The 17,916-nt window shown below is 45.6% G+C and overlaps 1 protein-coding gene across 1 annotated transcript in view; it reads right to left on the reverse strand.

Annotated features, from left to right (window-relative positions):
- Window positions 1-6,704, reverse strand: part of MED13L (mediator complex subunit 13-like) — a 238,311-nt gene extending 231,607 nt beyond the window's left edge. Inside the window, exons 1-2 of the mRNA XM_015413416.1 lie at window positions 6,675-6,704; window positions 6,205-6,442 (exon numbers count right to left, since the gene is read on the reverse strand). Of these exons, the coding sequence (XP_015268902.1) occupies window positions 6,205-6,442; window positions 6,675-6,704 (268 nt within the window). The remainder of the gene's footprint in view (window positions 1-6,204; window positions 6,443-6,674) is intronic.
- Window positions 6,705-17,916: the final 11,212 nt, after the last annotated feature.

Genomic DNA, 17,916 nt, shown 5'->3' on the forward strand with positions numbered 1-17,916 from the left:
ATGTTTACAAACATGGCCTCTGATCTCCTGAAGGAAGCCATCCTGTGTAGGTAGCATTTGAGAGCCCTCCTCACGTCCAAAGTGTGCCACAATTTTTCTTTTGGATGTACCGGATTTGGTGAAAAGGATGGCAAATAGATTTCCTGGGACCTATGGAATATCGAATTGATCTTAGGGCAGAAGGTAGGATCCATTCGAAGGACAACTTTATCCCTGTGAAAGACGCAGAGATCTGACCTAGTGGATAGTGCCCCCAATTCCAAAATCCTCCTAGCAGACGTTATCGCCACCAGAAATAAGACTTTCATCCGTAGGAATTTCATAGACACTTCCTTTAATGGTTCAAAGGGACTCTTTGTTAATGCGTTGAGTATGATGTTTAGTCTCCAAGTTGGGAACCTGTGCTTTGTTGGTGGGTTCTTGAAAGAGTCACCTTTTAGAAACCTGAGGACGTGAGGATGCTGGGAAACTGGTAGACCTTTGAAATGAGGCAGTACTGAGGCAAGAGCTGCTAGTTGCCTTTTGAGAGTAGCGACTCTTAGATCACTCTGGATGCCCTCCTGTAGGAATTCTAGGATGTTTCCAATCTTCGGATGCATAGGATCTACCTTCTTCCTTCTTGACCATCATACGAATACTTTCCATGTGTAGTTATAAATTCTTGATGTAGACGGTTTACGGGATGCTAAGAATGCCTCTATCACTGAGTGCTTATATTCGAGTTTCAGGAGCTTTAGCCTTTCAATTTCCAAGCGGTTAAATGGAACCACTCCAGGTTGGGGTGCCATACTGGTCCTTGCACCAGCAGGTCTGGAAGAATTGGTAGTATCAATGGAGGACTTGACGTCATCTCCTGTAAGGCTGTGAACCAGGGGCGTTTTGGCCAATACGGTGCCACCACTATCACCTCTGCTTGCAAGAGTCTGATCCTTCTTAAGAGACGTGGTAGAATTGGTAGTGGAGGGAAGGCGTAAAGAAGACCTCTGGGCCACTGGGTCATCAGAGCATTTATGTTAATAGAACCTCGTGAAGAATCGAGGCAGCTGAGCGTTTGTCGGAGATGCAATCCAATCCACGATTGGTCTGCCCAGTTGTACCAATATAAGATGAAATACCTCCTTGTTCAGGGACCATTCGCTCTCCTGGATCTCCTGCCGACTCAGCCAGTCGGCCTGCACATTCACAATGCCCTGCACATGTTCCGCTTGAATGAAGGCTAAGTTCATCTCCACCCATCTCAGGAGTTTGGATGCTTCTCTCTGCAATGTGAAGGATCTCAAGCCTCCCTGTTTGTTTAGATAGGCCTCCGCGGAAATGTTGTCTGTGCGGATCAAAGTATGTTTTCCTTTGATCTGATGCACAAAGAACCGAAGGGCAAGATGTACAGCTCGAAGTTCTAACAGGTTGATCAACAGTGTCTGCTCGATTACAGACCATTTCCCTTGTGCTGGTTGATTCAGGAGGGTGGCTCCCCAGCCTTCTAGACTTGCGTCGGTGAATAGTTGAATCCTGTCCTGGATCCAGAAACTTTTTCCTTTGGTCAGGTTGGATATGTTGGTCCACCAACGAAGGCTCGTCTTTACTTGTAATGGAACCTTCAGAGAGATGTTCAATTTCAATGCGATGGAGGATTGGAAGGGTCGTAGGAATAGTTGGTTGACCAAGGCCTTGATCTTTCGTGCTTTGTGCAGTGGAAGATACAATGAGGTCCCTTTGGTGTCTATGATCACGCCTAGATGCTCCAGACGCCGAGATGGTTTCAGGGAGCTCTTGTGCATATTTACAAGGAACCCGAATTCTTTGAGGCATAGTAACGTTTTTTGCGTGTCGCATAGCGATTGCCCCAGAGTCCTTGACCGTAACAGTAGATCGTCTAGGTATGGATGAATATGGATTCCTTGTTCCCTTAGCGCAACAACAGGTGTACCATCATCTTCGTGAATATTCTGGGAGCCGATGAAAGACCGAAAGGGAGTGCCTTGAACTGGAAGTGGTGTTCCCCCAAACAGAAATGAAGAAATCTCCTCTGTGATGGAAAAATTGGTATGTGCATGTAGGCTTCTGTTAAGTCTATTGATACGAGAAACTCTCCCGGCTGGAGGGACTCTACAATAGACCTGAGGGTCTCCATCCTGAAGTGTTTGAACTTGACGTACTTGTTTATGAACTTCAGGTCTAAAATCACCCTCCAGTCCCCAGTCTTTTTGGGGACAGTGAAGAAAATCGAATAGACTCCCTGCCCCAGGTGTTCTATTGGGTCAGGTTCTATTGCATGAATGTCCAGAAGGTGGGATATGGCTGACCAAGTTCTGTCTCGCTTTATGCTGTTTTGGTGTATTGGAGAGGCGACGAACCTTTGAGGAGGGATTTGCAGAAATTCTATCTTGTAGCCTTCTGAGACCACTTCCATGGTCCAGGAGTCTGAATTGGATCTGGCCCATGCTTGAGTGATGTGTGTCAGTCTCCCCCCTACTGGTGGCTGTCGATAGTCATGCTCTCGCAGGTTTGGGGCTCTTCTCACCTTTGTCTTGCCTGAAGAAGTTTGGTCTTGAGAATCTGTTGCTGTTGGAAGCTCCTCTACGAAAGGACTGCCTGGAGTTGTTGTTAACAGGTAGTGGTGGTGTTGCCCCACGTAGATCTCCTGTAATCCGGACAAAATCTGGGAAGGGTGTGTTGCGTATGAAATGACAACGACATTGATGCCTTCTCTCCAAGGCGTAAGAATTTGGGAAGCGCTTTCTTTTTATCCTAAGTCTCCAACAGAATCCTTTCTAGAGGTTCACTGAAGAGTTTGTCGCCCTAAGTGACGACTATGGCTTTTGATTGATAGTCAGCAGGCCAAGATCTGAGCCACACTAGATGTCGTACAGCAGCGGTCGACGCCATGGCTCTGGAGGTGAGAACCATCGTGTCCAAGGTAGCATCTGCTGTATAAGAGATGGCTTTTAGAATTCTCGTAGCTCCCTCTATCAGTCCCCCCATCAGTCTTCGGTTGTCATCAGGTAGCATTCGGATGAGTTTCCTCATCCACACGATGGATGCTCTGGAGACCGTAGAGGCTGAAGCCGATGCCTTGATTGCCATGGCGTTAGCTTCGTGCGACTTCTTAAGGGCAAATTCCGCACGTTTGTTGAGATTGTTGCACAGGTTGCCGTGACCGTCCTCAGAGACTAGACTGGAAGACTGCAATGCCGTCACCGGGGCGTCTACCGATGGTACCTGCAATAAACTGGAAGCAAGTGAGGTGGTAGGGTACAATTTTTTTTCATAAACCTTGGAAAGGGTGTGTTAGACATAGGCCTTTGCCATTCTGCCTTTATTTTTCTGACGTAAAAACCAGGAAAAGGAAATGCCTGTTCTGAGTATTCCACTGGTGGAAAGAACTCATCAGTAATCTCATCGCCTTCCTCTGCTATGCCACCCCCTCTGTTAGCCGTGGGATGGGTATTTTGTATGTGTAAGGCTGATATGGTTTCAGACAATAAGTACATCCCCATCATCGGATGAAACTCCCCCTCCTCCTTCTCACTAGAGTTGAGGGACATACAGTCCTCTTCAGGAGGATCATATAGCTCCTTCTGAATAGGGAAACCCTTTTGAGCTGCCTTAGTAGGCCATGATCCCCTGACTTTATGTCTTCCCGGGGCCAGATTGCCCTCCCCGATTTTTGAAGCATGCAGTCTGGATCGCTTAAAAATGGCCGCCGTGAGTGGTGCGGCACCCTTCTTCATTTTGGCGTGCTTTTCTGTGCCGGGCTCTCCTTGCTCTTCTGGCACCTCCGCGGCGCTTCACTTTCGAGCCACGGCGTCCTTGGGCTCCTGCCCGGCCAGAATAGTTTCAGCGGGCTTAACATGCGGTGGTACACACTGTTGGCCCTCCCCGATTTTTGAACCATGCCGTCCGGATCGCTTAAAATGGCCTCCGTGAGCGGCACGGCGCCCTTCTTTATTTTGGCGCACTTTTCCGTGCCGGGCTCTCCTTGCTCTTCTGGCACCTCCGCGGCGCTTCGGTTTCGAGCTGCGGCATCCTTGGGCTCCTGGCCGGCCAGAATAGGCTCTGGCTTGGCTAAAAAGCCATCCTCTGTCTGCGTGGGATCCATATTAAGGAGTCATGCTTGTTTTATGCAGCCTATGGGGAGTTGCTGCAGATAGAATTCCCCAATCTTAGAGGGGAAGGGAGGGAGGGGAAGACTAAGATAGGATAAGTTTAGCAGTGAATTTAGAATTTTAAAAAAAGGAGTCAAGAGTAAGGAAAAAGAAAAAACTGTTAAAGGTTGGGAGGCTAACCTAACAAGCTGCTCTCCCTACTGAGGCAGGAAACGAAACTGAGACTGGGGTGACTCCCACCACAGGAAACAGGAAGTTTGAATTGTTCCTGCTTCCCTGAATGATGGATGGGAATCACCCACAAGATGGCCTCCGCCTCAGGGGAGAATAAAACAATCCTATGAAAAGCTATAGTCTACAGATCAGCTAGGACTGACCAAATGTTTGTGAAATTTATTTTTACTGTGAAGTTCACTCTGGGGACATGTGGAACTGTTTTTGTTTTTAAAATCCTCTCATTTTTTGGCTTGTTTTTTCATTCCAATAGCTACTGTTCCTTCCAAGTGTACTGTTGCTTCAGAAGCAGGAGAGAGAGAATACATCACTATTGCCCAGGCACTTGAGCCATCACACTCTGCTTTGCCACACTATGTTGGCAAATCCACTGTCCATTAACACTGCACATCAAGATATTTGCCTCACTATAACTATAGCCATGCAGTGTTATGCATAAAGCAGGCGGAGCAGAATGCATCCAGACCAGCAAGGCTCAGGTGACCAAAGCACATAGGTTGCTCATGAATGGATCTCACGTTGATTCTAGCCAGAGGAACCTGATGGTCATCAGGAAGGGTGTATACCAGAGGTCCCCAAACTTATTTGGCCTACTGCCCCCTTTTCAGAAAAAAATTTACTCAGGGCCCCCCTGGAAATCAACCATCAAAAAGGGTGACCAGAAAAAAGCCCACAGGAAAAAAGCCCACAGGAAAAAGCCCACGGTCATAAATGCTCAGAGGAAAAAAGCCCATATGAAAAAATGCCCATACACATAAAAGCCCACACGGAAAGAAGCCCACACGGAAAAATACCATGTAAAGCACCATAGATGTTTATAATGGTGGATAACCACTCATCTCCACTTATGAGAATGAACAGGTATTACCTATCTTATATATATATATATATATAATTCTCTTGACGTATTGGCCATTTCCAGCTCTCCCACTGGCTGTGCAGTGAGTCCACCATGATCCATGCGTAGAGTCCACCACGATCCACGCAGCCAGGCAGGCCAAGGCAGACACAGAGCAATAGCAGCTGAAGGACTGAAGTTGGAGGCCAGCAGCAGCCACCACACAATAGCCCAGCAGCAACACCAACCTTACAAGGATGCACATGCATTTGCAATTTGTAAATGCATGGCTGTGATTGACTGTGGGGACCCCTCTCCATCTCCACCTCCCTCCCTGATCCCAGGGAAGACCAGGAGAAGGCAGGAAAAGGCTGCTTTAGATAGGTTCTGGACTCTTCTTTCTTTATGCTTCCACTGCCCCCTTATTTTTATTCAACGCCCCCCAATTGCACCCAAGGCTCCTAACTGCCCGCCTGGATTGTTCCAGCGCCCCCCGGGGGGCAGTATTGCCCACGTTGGGAAGCAGTGGTGTATACCTACCCCAAAGGCTAGATAATGCCTACTGTTTTATAACTCTTCTACAGAGTTTACTGAACAGCTCGGGGGGAGGGGGGGGAGAGCAAGATTTTAAAAGATATCTTTAAAATTGGGGGTAATAAAATGGACATTTAATGAGTTCAAACGTTACCACAGAGTATAGGAAACACCTCCATATCTCTAAAACATTTCAAGGATTTGAATACAAGACAGTGAAGTTTACATTACAGAATCATTTGGTAACCATGTTTTGGGACTCTTCATCTGCATATTTTAGCTCAATAGATATTTCAGTTTGCAGACAGGCACCTATATTTCAAAACACAAGTATACCCACATCTAATTCATTTCTAACCTAGTACCTCTTAAATTTAAATCCTTTGCACATCTTTGTACATACGAAGTCTGAAGACAAAGTAATACAGGAAAGAAGCTTTCATCAAAAAATCGGAGAATTCTAAGATGGAGGGAAGTGAAGAAAAGACTTACTGTGCAGCTCACGATGTATCACATCTACTAAATTAGGTTCATCTCCCCACCAGAAAATCCATAACTCCTTACAATCCGGCTTGACATCACGACGCCAGACACAAAGCAGATTGGCCTGCAGACAGCGGATGAAGCTCAGAAGAATTGGATCATCTTGAGCAGGGGCTGAGATAATAGGGCCACAGTCTCCATGGCCTTCAAAGTTATATCTACGCCACTTGATGCCTGTGAGTTCCGCCTGCAGGAAACAAAATGGAAGTTTATTGAAACTCTGTAAGGAAAATTTGTATATACATTCACTTCCAAGCAAAAATCTTAAATCCCCAGGTTTATTTTATTGTAGTGCAATTGCATGCTGACCTTGGTGCTCCAGGATAGGAAAGTGCTGTTTAGTAAGTTTTACACACCTACAGAAAGATCAGTATGCATTGTTAAGAGCTCTTTTAGTATGCATTTTAAGAGCTATTTACTTCATTATAGTTTTTAAAAGTCAGTTTCATTGTTTCAGAACAATTTTTAGTACTTTAAGCACCAAATGTGTTGATGATTAAAGTACCTTTTTTGTTGTTTTATAACGTTTTAAAATCCTGACTCAATACTTGATTATCAATTAACGAAGCTATTTTTGGACAGAAATGCCCATTCCTACCTTATACTAAAATCAATGGAACAAGAGCTTTGCAAAATTGATTGTTCCTTATAATAGTTCATTTTTTAAAAAAACAAAACAGGCCCTATTAGTGCTCCTCATTAAACTTTCAGTACCTCTTTAAAAGTAAAAGAGTATTGGTATTTATGTAGCACGGGTTCAAGGTTAATCCTGCACAAAATCAATAGGGAGATGCTTTAAAAAAACTAGGCATATTTCCATACAACGGAATCCTCCTCCTTTAGAATTTACCATGCTGTGGAGGTAGACAGAATTTTGTGTAATGAAGAAGCCACAGAAATAGGTACATGAAAACCAAGATGTTAAGTAACTGTAGTTTCATTTTCAGGGGCAGGTTGCAATTGACAGTGCTGTTTCTATCAGTGGGTCCACTAAAATTCCAAAAACGACTGCTGCAAACAGTCCCTGGACTAGCTATGACGCCATTTAGTTCCTTACAAAACGGAAACAGAGAGACTCTCTTAAGCTACTTAACATTAATAAAAATGGTGGGGGGTATTTTTATTCATTTCAGTTCAATTTATAACATTATGACCTATTCTGAAATTACATTTTTAAACCATTTGGCTTTGTAAAGCTTCTTCATCAATTTCCAAATACATACAGCTGCTACAGGCATACACAAGACTAAAAGAACAGGATTACTATACAGACTGTTCATTTATTTTAATGTAGTATCAGAAATCTTGACTGTTAGATACTACTCACTCTGTTCGAAAGTACAAAATACATTTCAGAAAACATTTGGCATATTAGGAAAAATAAAAAGCAGTTCCCTTGTTTTAACAGCAAACAAACATTTACGCTTCACTTATCTATATTCTGCCTACTGATGGAGACAAATTTGTGAAACAGATAAATGAAAATTCATGTGCATTCATCCTAATTCATTATGTGAATTATTAGATTGGTACATCTAATGGCCCCATTCCCTTGTGCCTGGCACATCTACTATGTTCTTCATATGCTCCAATATGGGAAGAGTTAAGAGCAAGATATTAAGACAATATAAATGTTAAAACACAAAGAAAATGGTAAAATTCCTACCATCACCAGTGAGCACAGCAGATTTAATTCTGGACTATGACCAGAGTCCTAAAAGAACAGAGATAGCTATAGTTTAACTCGTATGGCCCCAAGGGCTGCCATCTGATCTTCTCCCATCTCAAGACAGGCATTTCAGGCAGCAGTGAGGCAGGGTACAATATATTTCCAATTCCACAGCATCACAAAAATAGTGTTACCATATCTGTCCACGGGTCAGGACTGTGTCCCGACAATATCCCCTACACATGAAAAAACCCTAATACAAGTCTTGGGGCAAAAATGGAACTTAAATCTAACGTATACATGACTCACAGTTCTGCACAATACATCTTTGAGAAGAGGAAAAGGTGGAAAGGAGGCAAGTGCTTAACCAGCAAATAACTTTATCGCCTTATCCAAGATACAGAAAATGATGCAGAAAATTCAAGTTAAAAATACAAGACTTGAAGCAATTACAGTAAAATGATGGCAATTTGTATCCACTTATAAATAAATCCTAGTGAGTGACTGCATTACTTTTCTGTTAGTTGTATGCTTGGTTTTAAGTTATTTCGAATTTTGTTCCTCCTACTTGATTAAAGGTAAAGGTTCCCTTGCTCAAAAGCCAGTCGAATCCGACCCTAGGGTTGCAGTGCTCATCTCCGTTTCAAAGTCGAAGAGCCAGCGCTGTCCGAAGACGTTTCCGTGGTCATGTGGTCAGCATGACTAAACACCAAGGCGCACGCTGTTACCTTCCCACCAAAGTGGTATCTATTTATCTACTTGCAATGTCTTGCTTTCAAACTGCTAGGTTGGCAGGAGCTGGAACTAGAGACGGGAGCTCACTCCGTCTTACGGCACCTGGGTCTCAAACTGCTGAACTACTGACCTTCCACAGCCTGAAGTTCAGCGTCTTAACCACTTGAGCCACCGCAGCTCCTTGATTGGTCCCAAGCAAAAATCAACCTAGACGAAGGAAATAGGTGAGGGGCTGTCCACAAATGGGACCAAAAGATGCAGTAGGATAAATGGGGAAGGGGTTTCAGTTAGGAAGGAATCTATAACCTAAGCAGGATACAATGGAGAAGAGCTAACTGGCAATAGGGTAGACTGGTCCAGAACAGGGAATGGAAAAGGGAAAGCTAACAAACAATGAATGGGTGAAAGGACTTGGAAGGGTTAATACCAGGAAGGACAACAAAATGGGAGAGAAGAAACCATACTCCGCCTGCCTGGAAGAGGAGGGGTCCAGTGATTTCATGTTTGTAATGGATTAATGTTCTGGAGGGGAACCAACCACAAAGATGAAGGGCTTGGGCCACTCTTTTTATTCACCTGGGTGCCACTGGTGCACACTTAGGATCTGCACTAACATTGGGTAAAAGCTCTGTAACCTGGCTGCTCATTGGTGCACTTTTGGCTATGTTCAGAGTGGAGCAGTTTTTAGAATGAAGGACCAGATCCCCAACTGATGCTGAGTCCAGGATCCTGGCTGTGATAAGATGGTTCAATCCTCCTAATATAAAAGAGGGCATCTGAAGATGCCCAGGAAATGGGCTGGAGGGACTATCCAAGACAGTTTTGCAAATCAAGTTTGCAGATAATACCAAATTATTCAGGATGATGAAAACAAGGTGGATTGTAAAGAGCTATAGGAGGATCTCTCTCAATTGGGAGAGTGGGCCATCACATGGCAAATGAAATTCAATGTGGGCAAGTACATATGGTGATGCATAATGGAATAGTATATGCTGATGGGGTCTGAACTGGCTGAGACCAAAACTGAAAGAGAACTTGGGTTTGTTGCAGAAAGCTCAACTGAAATATCAACCCAGTGTTTGGCAGCACTGAAAAAAGTAAACTCCACACCAGAATTATTAGGAAAGGGACTGAAAATAAAATGGCCAATCTTGTTACGCCCTTGTATACAAAATTATATATATAAAGCTTGTATATAAAGTATATACGCCCTTGTATATAAAGCTAAGGTGCAGCCTCCATCTGGTCACTGTAACTCAAAAACAATATTGCAGAACTAGAACAAGTATAAAAAAGGGCAACCAGATTATTAGGGGCTTAGAGTACCTTTCCAATGAGGAAAGGTTGCAGAGTCTGGGAATTTTCAGTCTAGAAAAAAAGGCAGCTAAGACAAGACATAATAGATGTTTATAAAACACTGCATGGGGTAGAGAAAATGGATAGATGGAGCTTTTTCTCCTTCTCCCATTATACTAGAACTCAGTGCCTTTAATAAAATTGTTGGGAAATAAGTTCAGAACAGACAAAAGGAAATACTGCTTTACCCAACAAGTAATTTAATTGTGGAATTTACTGCCAGGGGAGGTACTAATGGGCAGGAGCATAGATAGCCTTAAAAGCAGGCTAGGCAAATTCATGGAGCTGAGGTCCATCAACAGCTACTAGCCATGGTGTCTGAAGAAAGCAAACTTCTGAATACCAGTGCCAAGAGGCATCAGCAGGAAAGGACGTCAGCCTCTATGTTCGCTTGCCCTCTTATGGTTGTGATGACTGGTGACTGAATGTGAATGGGGAAGATCTAGACTTGTATCTGCCAACATTAGTTGGGCTGATGGGAGCTACCTTGTGAAGGTGTCCTGGAGGTTTAAGCCAAAGCGCTAGATTGATGTTCTTCTGTCGTTTTCAGGCAGTTGACTACTTCCACTTGGTAGAGACTGGGAAAGCTTTCTGCCTTAAAAGAGCCTGTTTTTAATACCAAACTAGGTGCATTTCCCCACACATTAAACACCTGAAGGCCAAATGATCTTGGTGTGCAACTGAAACATATCTTAACATGGGAGGCACTACGCTATAATATCTAGGCACAAAGGGTATTTTTTTAAAAAAACTGCATTCTTAAACAGAAACTTCAAATATTTCAGCCAACAAGCAACCCGAAATGTTTACTAACCTTTAAGATAAATCACAGGAAAAAAAGACAGGTTGCTTACCTGTAACTGGTGATCTTCGAGTGGTCATCTGTGCATTCACACCCTTGGGATACTCTGCGCCTGCGCTGACCTTCTCGGTACCGATAGCTAGCAAAAGGGATTTTCGCGCCTCTCCCAGGTCACGCGCCGGCTCCACTGCGCATGACCAAGGAGGGGCACGCAGATCCCGCCAGTTCCTTCTGACCGCCGCCCAACAGCCTTCAAAGAAACAAGATGAAGGGCCGAGAGCAGAGGGGAAGGAGGGCGGGTGGTGTGAATGCACAGATGACCACTCGAAGATCACCAGTTACAGGTAAGCAACCTGTCTATCTTCTTCGTGGTCTCTGTGCATCACACCCTTGGGAGAATAGCAAGCAATAACTCTTACCTGGAGGAGGGGCCGAGGCCCTACACCTGCGCCGTCTGCAAAATAGACCGACCCAACGCCACACGACGAGTAGACCGGACATCAAGGGCATAATGCTTCACGAAGGTGAGCGGAGTAGCCCAAGTCGCAGCGTTGCAGATGTCCTCCAATGGCATCCCTCTCAGGAAAGCTGTGGAAGCCGCCACCGCCCTTGTAGAGTGGGCGCGAAGTTGACCTGGAAGAGGTCTCTTAGCCAAAGCGTAACATAGCTTGATTACTTCCACAATCCACCTGGACAGCGTCTGGGAAGAGATCTTCTTCCCTAGGGAGGGCATACTGTGAGCAACAAACAAGGCTGGAGACTGACGAAAAGACTTGGTCCTGCCCAAATAGAACAGCAACGCCCTCTTAACATCCAGAGAGTGCAATTTCCGTTCCTCTTCATTGGCAGGAGACGGGAAAAATGACGGCAAAACTATATCTGAACGTAGATGAAACTCCGAAACGACTTTCGGTAAGAAGGAGATGTCCAAAGACAACGACACCCCATGAGGGGAAAAAATCAAGTATGGTGGATCACACCTTAAAGCAGACAACTCACTGACTCGACGAGCAGAAGTAATGGCCACCAGAAACGCAGTCTTGAGCGATAACAACTTTAGAGAGCAAGTGGCCAGTGGTTCGAAGGGTTTTCCCATCAAAAACCGCAAAACTAAAGCCAAATCCCAGGCCGGAGTCGGAGAACGACGGGGAGGGTACAGGCGAATAAGACCTTTACAAAACTGTTTCGTCTGAGGATGCGAGAAAACTGAAAACCCATCAATAGATGGATGAAAAGCTGACACCGCAGCTAAATACACCTTAACTGAAGAAAAACTGAGTCCCAAGTCCATTCTGGACAAAATAAACGCAAAAATAGACCTCAAATCCACTGGCGGAGGAGGTAAATTGGAAGAACTCAAGTACTGTAGGAATAAATCCCACTTCTTTGCGTAAGACGTCCTAGTAGACAGTTTACGACAATTCAACAGGACCTCATTGATACGGTCATCCATCACTGAAAGCGTATTTCCCATAGAGTCAACTTGAGACTCAGAGGATCGTAGTGAAGGACCTGGCCTTCCTGAGCTTGGAGGAGATCCAACTCCTGCGGGAAGTGTACGAAGGATCCCTTGGCTAACCGCAGCAGTGTCGGAAACCACACCTGCCGAGGCCACCAGGGGGCTACCAGGAGACAATGGGGCTTGTCCTGTTGTATTTTCACAAGCACCCTGTGGAGCAGCGGAATCGGAGGAAATAGGTATAGAAAGTCGTGAGCCCACGACATCAACAGACCGTCCCCCATTGACAGAGGGTCCAACCCCGCTCTGGAGCAAAACCTGGGACACTTCTTGTTCAATCGAGTTGCAAAAACATCGATGTGGGGATGTCCCAGATGTTGAAAAAGAGGAAGGAGATACTTTGAGTTCAACTCCCATTCGTGGTCCGATGCTCCCCCTCTGCTCAGGAAATCCGCTTGTTGGTTCAAAGTTCCTGGCAGATGGGCAGCTTGGAGAGTGATGTTCCAATGAAGGCACTCTTCCCATATGTCCATAGCTAGCCTGCAAAGGGACCTGGACACGGTCCCGCCCTGGCGATTGATATAAGCCATCGCAGTTGTGTTGTCCGTAAAAATCAACACAGCTTTTCCTACAACCTGTCTGAGTAAGGATCTGAGGGCAAATTTTACGGCCAGCAGTTCCAGATAGTTGATATGATGACTCTTCCAAAGGGGTTGCCATGGAGCACCCACACAAGTGTCGTCTGTATGAGCACCCCAACCCCACAGGGAGGCATCTGTGGTGATGGACATTACGGGAACGATCGGTTGGAACGGTGCACCCGCCAACAGATTGGTGTCCACGAGCCACCACTGCAGGGAGACGAGGACCTGCGGAGGCACTACCAGTTGAAGGCTCGGAGGATGGATGGAAGGGCGAAATTTCTTTAGAAACCACAGCTGCAACGGGCGCATGCGAAGGCGTGCATATTCGATCACGGAAGTGGTGGCTGCCATGAGACCCAAGATCCGCTGAATGTGGACCGCTGATGTCACGTTGGACTGGAACAAACGTTGAATTTCCAGACGAATGGTATCTGCCCGTTGGCGAGGAAGGTACGCCCGAGTGGCTAGGGAGTCTATGACAGCTCCTATGAACTGCACGCGAGTTGCAGGTTGCAGCATGGATTTCTGTAAATTCACCAGAATTCCAAGGGAGGATAGGACCGACAATGTGATGGTGATGTGCTGAAGGAGACATTCTCTTGAATCTGCCACCATCAACCAGTCGTCTATATACGGAAAGATCTGAATGCCCTGAAGGCGAAGATGAGCGACGACAACCACCATTACCTTCGTAAAAACCCTGGGGGCGGTAGAGAGCCCGAATGGAAGGGCTTTGAATTGGTAATGGTCCTCCCCGACTGCGAATCTGAGGAACTTTCTGTGACGAGGATGGATGGAGACGTGAAAATAAGCGTCTTTGAGATCTAAAGTGACCATCCAAGTCCCTGGAGACAGGAGTGGTAAAATGCTTTGCAACGTGGTCATGCGAAACTTTCTGTAAATGATGAACCGATTGAGAAAACGAAGGTCCATGATTGGACGAAGTCCTCCGTCCTTCTTGGGGACCGTGAAATATTTGGAATAAATCCCGCGGCAACAATCCGCCATCGGGACTTTCTCTATAGCGTTTTTTTGTGTCAGCGATTGTACCTCCTGTAGCAGGGCAGGAGACGCCGGGGTTCTGATAAAACGGGAGATTTTGGGAGTCAGAGAAAACTCTATGAGATAGCCATCTCTTATTATAGAGTGCACCCATTTGTCCGTAGAAATGGCGAGCCATGCGTGCAGGAAGGGTGCAAGGCGAGTCTGAGCAGTAAGGTTGAAGTCAAAGTCCCTGTTTGGGATTCTTAGGGAATTTCGACTTATAGGCACCGGACGATTGTCCCTTATTTTTCGGGGGAAAAGACCGTGACTGAGAGGGAGGTCTTTGCCATTGATCCGTAGGTGATTTGTTGTACGGTTGCCTGGTCGACCAAGGTTGCCTAGGCCACTGCTTGGATTTCGAGTATTTGGTCGTGGGGGAGATCCCCAAACTCTTGGACGTCTTGATACTCTTATCCATTTCCTGCAGAACCGTGTCAGTGGTGGAGCTAAACAATCCAGAACCTTCAAAGGGAAGGTCTTCCACCGAGGATCTGGTGTCATATGGCAATGATGAAGAGCGGAGCCAGGCATGTCTGCGTAACGCTACAGAGGTTGCTAGAGTCTTACTAGCGGATTCCAGGGAATGCTTGGCAGCACTAATTTGGTGTCTAGCCAAGACCATCCCTTCATTCTGAATCCTTTTAATCTGAGGTTGGCACTCTTTGGGCACGTGCGGGAGGAAATCATTCAAACGCTTCCATAAATTGAATTGATAACGGCCCATGCAGGCGGCATAGTTCGCCGTTTTAATGCCCATTGCACCGACAGTGTAGAATTTTCTACCAACCGAATCCAACTTTTTTCCTTCTTTGTCTGATGGAGTAGAGTGGCTCGCTTTTCCTTTCGTGGACGAGGAAACGACCAAAGAATTGGGCTTAGGATGTGTGTATAAAAACTCAGCCCCTGATTCCTGGACCTTGTACATGTGATCCAGACGCTTATTAGAGACATTAATGGAGGCTGGACGAGTCCAAAAGTCCTTGGTAGTTTGCAAGAGAACTTTTGTCATTGGTAGAGCCACGGAGGGCGAAGTGTTAGAGTGCATAATGTCAAAAACGTTATCATCCACAAAACTGGCAACGAGAGTAGGAGTCATAGATAGATCTAATGCCATGCGTTGAATAAAATCTCCATAAGACTTAACATCCTCTGATGGAGAAATAGGTAAATCCGCTTCCACATCTTGCGAGGTGGGCTGTGCATCTACATCCTCGATATGTTCAGAAAAGCCATCTGAATCGGAGGATACATTGGATGGTTCTGGAGATGATTCGAGTAATTCAGGTTGAGACGGTGCCGGTGTGTTAATCGGGGGCACAACCGGGTCTGGTGGATGCGTCGGTATCGACTGCTTCGATACCGATGGTCGATCTTGAAAGCGCGAAATGCGGGATGACACCGACTGACGATCCCATTCAGGTGGGGGTGGTATCGGGAGTGCCCAAGGGTATGGGTATCGATTCCCGTACAAATAATGCCATTGCCTCTCATCCCAAGTCAGGGGAGGAGAAGTTGGTCGGTGCCGATCCTCGACTCCACGTTCTGGGGAGGCATGAGAGGATTGACGGCTCGACATATCAGATTGCGACTGATTTGTCTGTTGAGTAAGGTCGATGTCGAGATCCGAACCGATCGGGTGAGGTTCTTGCGTGGGATCTCGACCCTGACTAGCCGAAACCTTATGGACTTTGGGTTTGTCCGTTTTAGGTTTCTTCGACTGCTGTGAGTCTTTGCCCTGCTTCCGGATCTTGGAAGGTACGGGGTGGTCCTTTATCGGCGTCGATCGTTTCGGTGCCGAAGCATCGATTGCGACCGTCGACGTCGATGATCCCGGAACGGGAGGACAAGTGTCCGCAGCCAAGGTGGACATCGAGGCGTGCCCGGACGTGTCCAACGGTGAAGAGGACTGTGGAGATAGTGCCTTCTCCATCAGGGCCAAGTGTAGACGAGCTGCCCTGTTTTTTCTCGTCTGGTTCGAAAACTTTCGGCAATGTCTGCACTTAGAGACACAGTGCGACTCCCCTAAACAAACGAGGCAAAGCGAGTGCCCGTCGGTGGGGGATATTTTAAGGCCGCAAGTCCTACACCGTTTGAAACAACCCCACCGCGGGGCCATAGGCCAGCGGGAGGGGAACGTAAATAAAGAACAAACACCGAAAGAAAAATGCTAACTACAAAAATAAAGAAAAAGAAACTAACTAAACGTAAGTTTAGCAAAAAAAGTTTGGTACTTAGCAGACCGAGGCAGAAGGCGTCCTACCAGCGCGGCGGTCAGAAGAGAACTGGCGGGATCTGCGTGCCCCTCCTTGGTCATGCGCAGTGGAGCCGGCGCGTGACCTGGGAGAGGCGCGAAAATCCCTTTTGCTAGCTATCGGTACCGAGAAGGTCAGCGCAGGCGCAGAGTATCCCAAGGGTGTGATGCACAGAGACCACGAAGAAGATCTACAAGTTAAGCAAAATGACAAAGGACACACAGCCCCATTCCCCTCTTGCATTACTGTTACAAACATCCCTCTCTAATAGGGGTGTGCACCAAAAAAAAAAAAAAATCAGGATTTTTTAGGTTCGGATCTACCAAGCCCGAAAAATTACGGTATTTTCCAATATTTCTAAAACCGAGCAAAGGGATTCCCCGAATATACGGAATCCCTGTTCGACCAGCCAAATCAGATTATCGTCCAAACCAAATGCACATCCCTACTCTCTACTGTAAAAAAAATCCCATCTCTAAATCAGGGGAGCAAACGGACAGACCACTGTTAGACAATGTCCTTGGAAGAAGACAAGACAGCATACAAGGTGCCTGAAAGCAATAACTATTCCTAAGAGTCTAGAATCCTGGGAAGGGAAAGAAGCAAAAGCAGAGACTGAGAGGAATGACTGAATAGGTGGAGGTCTGCCAGTGAGCCACTTACATCATGCAGGGCAACATCACCCCAACCTTATTGCCCCTTAGCTCATCCTGTTGCTAACTATTCTCACAAAACCAGCCATCAACTGGCCATTCAATTTACATCCTGCCAAATAATTTGAAGGAATAGTCACACATGCACCCTCATTCCTTTGGCTAGTACAGAACTTCTTCACATGTTGTTCCTTCCTTCTCCCTCCAATATTACACAGCTAGCCCTAAAGATCCACTACTAGTATTAACACAGTGCTGCAATACACTACAGATAACATGCACAGATCTCCAGAGACACACAGAAAGGGCTCTACATGAGGAGAAAATATAGTTTGTCATTCAGGTGCTTTTCAAGAGTAAATACTGCTCTCCCCAAGAGAGCATCTAGTAACAAATCACATGACTGCAGTGTACTGTCTGGCACTGAATGTCCTGTTAGCTGAAGCATTTCTTTCCCAATGCCCGCATCCATTCCCTCATTTCCTCTCTAGACAGCATCACACTGCTCCCATTGTCCAACAGCAACTCCTTTGCTAACTTCTGTCAGATATTTTTCCTTTCCAGAATGTTAACTACAGCAATCCAAAGCTCTTCTTCCTCCTCAAATAAAATGGATTGATCAAGGATCAAACATTTGGTAACAAGGGGATGACTCATATGCTTCAACTCATTTTTAACAGAAATCACAATACAAACAAACCTTAAAAGCTAAGCTTTTAATTCAGCCATTCCCATTACAGAAGTCACTACAAATCACAAATTTGTGTTACAATCTGACTGCTCTTCTGGCATTACCATACTGGTTTCTGACTACTGTGATTGTTACTAGCATCACACAGTTAGTGTTGTCAATGTTTTTAAGTAGAATGTCATCTTATGCATACCAATCAAATTTCTAGAACAATTGTTTTAATGTCCTAGTTATACTAGATTTAAGCTTTTTCATCTACATTCACTGTCTACTGTATCATCAACTTTATTATACTGTATGTGCACGTTCAGTAGCCTCTTATTATGCTTGGTTGGTTTATTTCAACTAGAGGTACA

Source organism: Gekko japonicus, unplaced genomic scaffold (assembly GCF_001447785.1).
Source record: "Gekko japonicus isolate JY-2015 unplaced genomic scaffold, Gekko_japonicus_V1.1 scaffold85, whole genome shotgun sequence".
Lineage (NCBI taxonomy): Eukaryota > Metazoa > Chordata > Lepidosauria > Squamata > Gekkonidae > Gekko > Gekko japonicus.